Below are 8,422 nucleotides of genomic sequence, written 5' to 3' on the forward strand. Positions count from 1 at the left end.
TAAACTTCTTTCAAATAAAAAACGTCCAAAAATCAAAACCCAAAAAAAATTTTCAATTCACGGCCAAAAACAGAGGAACTCGGGTTTTTGAATTTAAACATCAAGACAGAGGATTTTAATGCTCTGATACCAACTGTTAGACTTAAATAAAATTCTCTAATGCGGAATAACACTTTAGAAATGAGAATTAAAGGGTTTAATGCCAAGAAATCTTACCTCCAGCCATTGATGCAATTCACTGTAAAAGTTTTGGTTTTCACTGTGTTTGGCTCTTCCAAACTCTTCTCTACTCTATTTAGATGGTGTATTACCGAAGGAAATTGAGTCAGTGAGTTTGGGGACCAAACACATGTATTTATAGCCGAAATCCCCATCAAATTTCGGGTTTACGTGTCCCACGTGATCCTATTTTCATGGGATCAGTTTTTCAATTGATGGAGAAGTGTTTGACCACTTAAAGGACTCTTAAGATGATAGACTCTCACTCACAAACGTCTTCATGAGTAAGAATCGGTCAACAATCTCATCTCATCTCATCTCATCTCAAAAAACAAACTAGACCTAAGGAAGTATCTTTATTTTGACCACAACAAAGGGACCAATCACACCATTGAGAACTTCTATGTCCTGCATATATGGATTCCCCCACCTGGATATTTTATATATATATATATATATATATATATATATATATATATATACATATATAGACCCTATCGCATAAAATGTAATAAATTAAAGAGTTTTACTACATAACTTTCATCACATTCCATATTTTATATTTTTTAAAATTTTTAAAATTTATTTTTTTTAATTTATTCTTTTTAAATTATTCTAAATTTTCTATTCATTATTTATATAATAAATATTTGATAAAATAAAAAAATATTAAAAATTAAAAATAATGTAGAACGTGGAATATTAAGAAATACTTGTGGAGAAATTTTGTAAATCGAAACCTATGAGTGAGAAGTAGCATGGTGCCAACTTTTACTTCCGACAAATACATAATGTGACACCCCACCTTTACCATTAACGATCTATGATCATATTGAAAATTCCAATAACACCACGCGCGAATTGCCACCCCAACCTAAAAGTATTGGATGATAGGGCATAAGCTTTAGAAATAAATACTTTTTTTCACTATTGAGATTCGTATCCTTTTCTTTAATGATAAAAGGCTGCATGAATATTTTCCATGTCAAGTTCATTTTTGCGCACTAATAGATTTAAGAGCACTTCTAATGATTTATGTATATTATTTTTTAAAATATATTATTAAAATTTATTTTTTCTATTTTACATACTGATTTTTACAATATATTATACATTAGTTTATCTATTTTTTTTTATATTACATTATTTTATAGTTTGTTGGAAAAAAAATACAAGAAGAGAAATTATTGTGGGAGATAAAATACATGAAAAGAGAATAAATAAATAAAATATTTTTACATTTATGAATAGTTCATGTTAAATATAGCTAAACACTGTAATAAAATGTAAAATAGATTTAAAAATAAATAATCCATTGAGGGCCCTTTTGAGCTACTTTTCTTTCAATTTTACATAAAAATGGGTTTTATAAAATCAATTGGGGGTGCATTAACATTGGATTGGCTATCCTATTCTTTAAATTTTGACTAATAAGTAACTTTCACCTTTAGCTAATCATTCAAAATTTGAAATCTATATTAGATTAGTCATCACACTCTCTATAATAATAAAATATTATTATTTTTTATTATTTATATTTTTTTAATTGATTTTTATTTTATTTTCATAATCTTCAATAACATCTAACAAATCATATTCATTTTTATTTTCACAATGTAACAATCTATAATATAATAATCTCATATGTATATAGATGGTAAAATTTTATATGAATAAAAATCTCATATCTATAATATAATAATCTAAAAAAATATTTTTAGACTTGCTATAGTACTTTTCATATTTGAAAAGAAGAATAGATTTATTGTAACTTATAGTTTAAATTAAAATAATTTAACTAATTCAATATGGAGTAAATATAGATGATATTTGTTAAATTTAAAGATAAAAATGTATTTAATTAATCCAATACCAATGCTCTAAAAGTCTAAATTGTAAATTGTTTATTCCTATATATGTGCGATTCTAAATACAAATTTTATTGAATAGTTTTTAGAAAATCAAAAGAAAAAAAACTTTTTGAATAGCAATGGTAAAAGTTATATGATGAGAGTAGTCGCTCTACAGTGTGATTTGTTGATCAGAATAGAGTGTAAAGGGAATTACAATACAAATTTTAATATATAATAATTATTTTAATCAATCACATCAATAAAATATATAAAAATAACCGTATAACATGACTATTTTTCTCTCTCTTTCTCTCTCCGCGAGGTTTGTAACGAGCACTCTCACCAGCAAAAAAAAACAAAACACAAAAATAAGTCACTTTTGCTCAAGCAAATTACCAATATTGCCATGTGCACTTTTTGCTTATACTAGCTTCCAGATATTTTTGTGCAGTGGAAACTGAAAAAGAAAGAAAGGAAGATACGCCAAATTACACGGATAAAGATCAAGCCAAAGGAATCTTCTCGGATCGAAATTAAGGTTAGATTTGAGTATTAAGAATATTTTATTTATTTTATTATTATTTTTTATCCACTTTTTATTATTATTTTTTATTATTTTATCATTATTTTATTACTGTTCACAATTATTTTCAATACTTACTCAAACGTATCAGATAAAGTAAGCACTGCAGACAGTCAAACCCAGTGAAATGACAACTGGAAATCAAGACCCCAAAAGTCTCTTGAGTGGGGATTTTCTCTACTCAAGCTGGCCGCATGACCCCAACAAGAAAATCATCATCGCGACCCCCCAAAAAGATCTTTCAAGGAATGAGTGACAAAATCATTACAATCAACATAGCTCTACACATATATGAGAGAGAATTTCATCGAGGATGACAGGGAGGACAAAAAGTTAAGGAAGAAACTCTCTTGGCCAATAAAAACCATTAGAATAAATTAAAGCTATCACAAGCCTATCTCAAAAGTTTATCGTTTGAGTAGGGTTAGCAATTGGTGTTGCTGCATTGAATTCGGCTCAATCCAATGCATTAGATAGGTCAAAACTCAAAACCCCTCAATCCTATTCTCTTAATTTCATATTGAGTGAATTCACAAATTGTATGCCAAAACTACATTTGAGGTGTGGTTTTGGTATGCTTTCCTTGCAAAACAGCCATTTACAAACTGGCATGACAAGTAACACTATTTTAATCACAGCCCAAAGGGTATCGGTCCTTTATACCAAAAGGCATGGCATTGGGAAGCAATAGATCAACAATTTCTTATACCAAAAGTGGGAACCATTCACTCAAATTCACATTGCCCAGAATACAAGGCCTCAAACTTTGGCAATTTAAATAAAACTGAATGTAGAGGGAGCTGATGGCCGATCTTGCTATTAACCACTAAACTGTCAACTTCTAGCAGCAAGCAGCATCCTCCATTACTACGTCAACTTGACCCAGGCTTTTGAGTTAGGCAACCTTCAACACGGAATGCTTGGAAATGATTCTGTTTTGAATGGAATATCCAACACAAAGCATCGTAAAAACGAGGGTAAATGCAGCTAAATATGCAGGAGTCGAATCCAACCCCAGAAACACTTGACAATGGGAGATTTTAAAGATGGAAGGGAGAACAGCACCATGCAAAAGTTGAAACATTAACATTGGAAACTTTTGCCCTGCCCCTGGTCAGGCTTCAGCATTAATCCGAGGGCATGCAAAGATTTAGTTTCCGCTTTCAACATTAACCATGTACCCTCATAGCCAGTAGAAGAAAACCCGTTTATAATTCATTTGCTAGCTCATCCCTTCGCGTTCGCATTCGAGCTCCCCAGGACAAATCTCCACCCCCATCCCTGTTCTGGCTTCTTCTCTTTAGCTCTGATAGCTGAGATTGCCAACGGTTCGTCCACTCATTTCTGTCTTCCATGCCCTGATCATCAAGAAAAAGCCGACATAAATGCTGGGTAATAAAACAAAAACAATAAATAATTGGAAAAACTAAGAACAGTTTTCCAAACAAAAGTTGGAGTAATGACTAATGAACGTGAAGGAAAGCAAAGAGAGAGAGTAAGGGCAGGTTTGGGAAGTGAGATGAGAATTTTATGTTTTGTTTTAGTATTTAAAATATTATGTTTTAGTATTATTATTGTATTGGAATTTGTAAAAGTTGAATTGAGATTTGAAAAAGTTAAATTGTTTATTATATTTTATATGGAGATTTGAAAAATGTGTAATGATGAGATGATATGAAAATTTTGTGTCTCATCCCACCTCCAAACCTGCCCTAAAGCTCTTGAAAATATACAGAATACATGGAGCCGCCTTTTCCCTTTTTAAGTACTCTACTAAGAAAACAGGATGGCAAAACAATAAGAAAGAGCACAAATAAATCAGATCTGAGAACTTTAAACAACTTGGCATGATTTATGACTTGCCATGAGCACTTTAAACAACTTAGCATAATTTATGAGTTATCATAAGCACTTTAAACAACTTAGCATAGCACTTCGCCATGCTTAAAATATGGCAGTGAATTGCAGAGAACTGATTCAATTTCTTGGGACTGAACCAGGAAGCTACTCTCAAAGTTTGGGTAGATTTAAAAGATTAAAAAATTATCGAAGATGACAGATAGAAGAATTAAAGAACAGTTTAAATTAAAAGAACATGACAAATGAGCTTAAAAACAAAATCACAACAGATGTGAATTACAGAAGATTTGTTTAGTCCATCAAAGTTGGGTGATTATCGAACATGAGGTAAAACTAATCTACTCTTAAAGGGGAGATTCAAATTTATTTCCAAAACAGTGACAGAAAGAGAGAGAGAGAGAGAGAGAGAGAGGCAGAGAAACACAAACCTCGTCGCTCTGGTATTGTGTTCGGGCGGAGAACGCGAGGTGGAGACCTCTCGCCAAGTCTCTATCATAGAGAGCTCTCCTTCTCGGATCCGACAAGATCTCGTAGGCCTCCTGGACCCGGATAAACCGCTTGGTATACTCCTCGACCCGACCGGGCGGGGACACGTCCGGGTGGTACATCCGGGCGAGCTTCTTGTAGGCCTGTTTGATCTCGACCAAGGATCCGGACTCGGGTATGCCCAGAAGCTCGTAGAAGCTCAACCCGGCGGCCTCCTCGGTCACGAACACATCGTTGATGGTGGCCCTGAGCGAGCATGCTGGTGTCCGGGGCGAAGGTATTACGAGTTTGGAGGGGAAGAAATTCACGGAGGAAGAGAGAAATCGGGAATTCGGACGGGGTATTGGAATAGACCGCGTGGCGTTGGGGTAGAAGAAGCGACACTCGCTTCCGTGTATCGGAGTCAATCCATAGCATCGCATTTCTTTTGCGTCTGCCGGTGCCGGGCTATCTTGTGTTTAGTACACCTTCCTCGTTTTCCTTTGAATTTATGGAGAGAAAAGAAAAGAAAAAAAAAAAAACGGAATTCGTTGTTTTCAGATATTATAATTTGATATAAAAATTAAAAATTAAATAAAATATTTTAAATATATTTTTTTAAAATTTTAAAATATTAAATTATTTATTTTATTTAAAATTTAAAATTTAAAAAAATTATAATAATTAAATAAAATGAGATGAATTTAATTAAAAATGTTATGAAAATAGTTTATGTTTCATAGTAACTTTAATAAAATAAATTAAAATAAAAATTAAATAAAATATTATTTTTTAATATTATTATTATTTTAAAAATAGCGTGCATCACTTTCAATGGGCAGCCGGAGGATAGAAGGACGTATCCGTTTGCGTCCAGCACGAGGGAAGAAACGGGAGGAGATTGAAGGGCAGGTAAGAAATTGAGGAGGGTCAAGGGTTTGGATTTCGGTCCTTGTTTGGTAAGAGGAAAAATCGGGAAGGAAAAGGCTGGACCCTAGTGTGCTTCCACGTTGGGATTAAAATATATAAATGGGAGACAATTAAAGGACACGAGCAGCCGTCGCTTTTATAACTTACTAGTGTGCACGTGATTGATACCCATTTACCTATGAATAATTTCAAATAAGAAAGCAAAATTTCGGTCCAAACTTATAAATTAAAAATATCAAATTGAAAGGAAAGACTTTTATCTAGATATGTCATATTTATAAGCAATAATGTTAACCCAAATGAAATAATTTTATGTGTTGGAGATAAATATGCTTTCGGTAATAAAGGGGCGGCACTAGTTGCTCTGGGAGCTTCCGATGCTTAAGTCAGATATATAGAATGCAAATAAGTATATATAAAAGATAAAGTGAAGTGCTTGTTACCTCTCGTGTATCATTTATAGAGATGCACATTAGCATGTTTAGGGAGTCGATAACTATTTATTCCTTGTATTTACCTCTACTTATTCCTTAATTGGGGGGTAAGAAGATAACTCCTCTGATTTATAGGGATTATCCATCTCGGGATAACTGCCTCCACCTTGGGGTGTTATCACCTCGCAAATGGTATGGCTTGCTTAGTTGATATCATGCTCCCATAGGCTTTTAGGCCCAAGGCCATGCAGGTCAACATAGCAATCTGGGCCGGTTTATGGGCTTCGTATCCAGGGGACCTAAATATCCCCTTAAACCATAAACAAACAAGAATGAGGATGTGCTTCAGTCCGAAACCATTCACCCACAGTAGAAGATCAACTGGCATTATAATTCAAAGCTTAAATGAAATGTTCTATGTTGATAGAACAATAATACATCTATTATTCTTTAGACAGAACCAGGTATAGGGCCTACTAGATAATACAGAGTCTTCTCTCTAGCGCTTTTTAGAAAGCGACGGAGGATGAGTTTGTTATTCCTTCTATTTCAAGGAAGTAGGAAGGCGTCATCTCCGTCTGCTACGGTGGTTGGAAGGATGACGTAATGGATGATCTGGAGGAGATTTGGGACCTACTGAAGTTGAATGAAGAAGAGACTAAACCGATAGAATTTGCCTCGAGTGAGCAAGAGGAGTGGAAAAATAAGAGGGAAAGAAGTTTGGTGGGGAAAGTCTGTTTGGAGAGAAATGTAGAAATAATAATATCAACCAGTATGAATGGAATCCTTTGAATCCACAATCAATTTGAACACTCATCCAAGAAAGCCAAAAATTAAGTCAATAAATGGAGAATCTAGACCTGCTGAGAACTTGTTTCGAGAACCTAGATTATATTAAAATTTAGACCCGTTGAAGAACCTGTCTCAAGAACTTAGATTACAAGGAGGAAGGCCATAAAAGTTTTTATTTACCTTTGATAAGTTCAAAAGTTCAATCAAGAACAATAAGAGTAAACTCAACTCATAATGAAGATTCCATATTGTCTAAAAAGCTTATGTTGGACGGTTACAAACTATTTAAATACCTAAACTCTAATTAACTCTAGGCCAAAACGATGCCCCTTTTACCCAAAATGTCACTGGATAAATAATATCGCAGCTATAGTAACTCTTGAAACCCTAATTCAACAAAATAAAATATATGTGGGCCAAATATCCTCAATCCCAATTATATTAAACTAATTCCTATAATTAATAAAATAAATCATTTAAATGATTTAAACAAATTGAAATTTTTCAATAACAATAGGCCCAAATAATAACTCTAATTCATGTCTTTCACATCTTGTATCAAGTAGATCAAAACTGATTTCCCTTCTTTCAAGCTCATCTTAAGTGTTGGGCTCTTACTAGTTTCATTCCAAGTGGATTTCACCAATTCTTGCATTATTTCCTTGATCTTCTTGACTATTGATCTTGTAATTGGCTCATCTGAAACTTACAAATGATCTTTAAAACTAGGGTCACCTTGGTTCCCATCAATCCCCCTCTTCTCAAAAAAATTTGACCTCAATTTTTCGCCTACATCAAAAGCAAAAAGATAAAAAAATATTGAAAGTAGCAGAAGCATTATACTCACCTGGAAGGTCCACTTTATATGCATTTTCATTAATTTTCTCAAGAATTTGGAAATGTTCATTTCCTTGAGAATGCAAATTAGTCCTTCTATGGGCTGTGAATCTTTCTTTACACATATGAACCCAAACCCAATCTTCTGGTTCAAAGATGACACGCCTTCGCCCTTTATTGACTTAGGAAGCAACAATTTCATTCTTTTGGACAATTAGAAGCCGTATCCTCTCATGACGTGACTTTACCAATTTCGCATTCTTTTGTCCATCTAAGCTACTCCTACCAACAACAGGTAAAGGTATCAATTCTAAAAGAGTAAGTGAATTAAAACTAAAAATAATTTCAAAATGAGAATATGAAGTAGTAGTATGCATGGTCCTATTATATGCAAACTCTATAAATAACAAACAATCCTCTCAAATTTTTAAATTCTTATGTACAACAGG

The 8,422-nt window shown here is 33.3% G+C and overlaps 1 protein-coding gene across 1 annotated transcript; it reads right to left on the reverse strand.

Moving 5' to 3' along the window:
- Positions 1 to 3,096: 3,096 nt before the first annotated feature.
- LOC108982691 (chaperone protein dnaJ 20, chloroplastic-like) lies at positions 3,097 to 5,489 on the reverse strand. Its single transcript, XM_018954130.2, has 2 exons — positions 4,944 to 5,489; positions 3,097 to 4,013 (listed from the first exon to the last, which is right to left on the reverse strand). The coding sequence occupies exons 1-2, from the start codon at positions 5,421 to 5,423 to the stop codon at positions 3,864 to 3,866; spliced, it is 630 nt and encodes a 209-aa protein (XP_018809675.1). The 5' UTR covers positions 5,424 to 5,489; the 3' UTR covers positions 3,097 to 3,863.
- Between the last annotated feature and the right edge of the window lie 2,933 nt (positions 5,490 to 8,422).

Source organism: Juglans regia, chromosome 12 (genome assembly GCF_001411555.2).
Source record: "Juglans regia cultivar Chandler chromosome 12, Walnut 2.0, whole genome shotgun sequence".
Taxonomy (NCBI): Eukaryota; Viridiplantae; Streptophyta; class Magnoliopsida; order Fagales; family Juglandaceae; genus Juglans; species Juglans regia.

What these genes read in the sequence shown, in the direction of transcription:
- LOC108982691 (XM_018954130.2), bottom strand. Translation starts at nt 5,423, where the DNA reads ATGCGATGCTATGGATTGACTCCGATACACGGAAGCGAGTGTCGCTTC. An exon ending in CACAATACCAGAGCGACGAG is followed by an intron (nt 4,014 to 4,943) that starts GTTTGTGTTTCT and finishes CTTGATGATCAG; the next exon opens with GGCATGGAAGACAGAAATGA.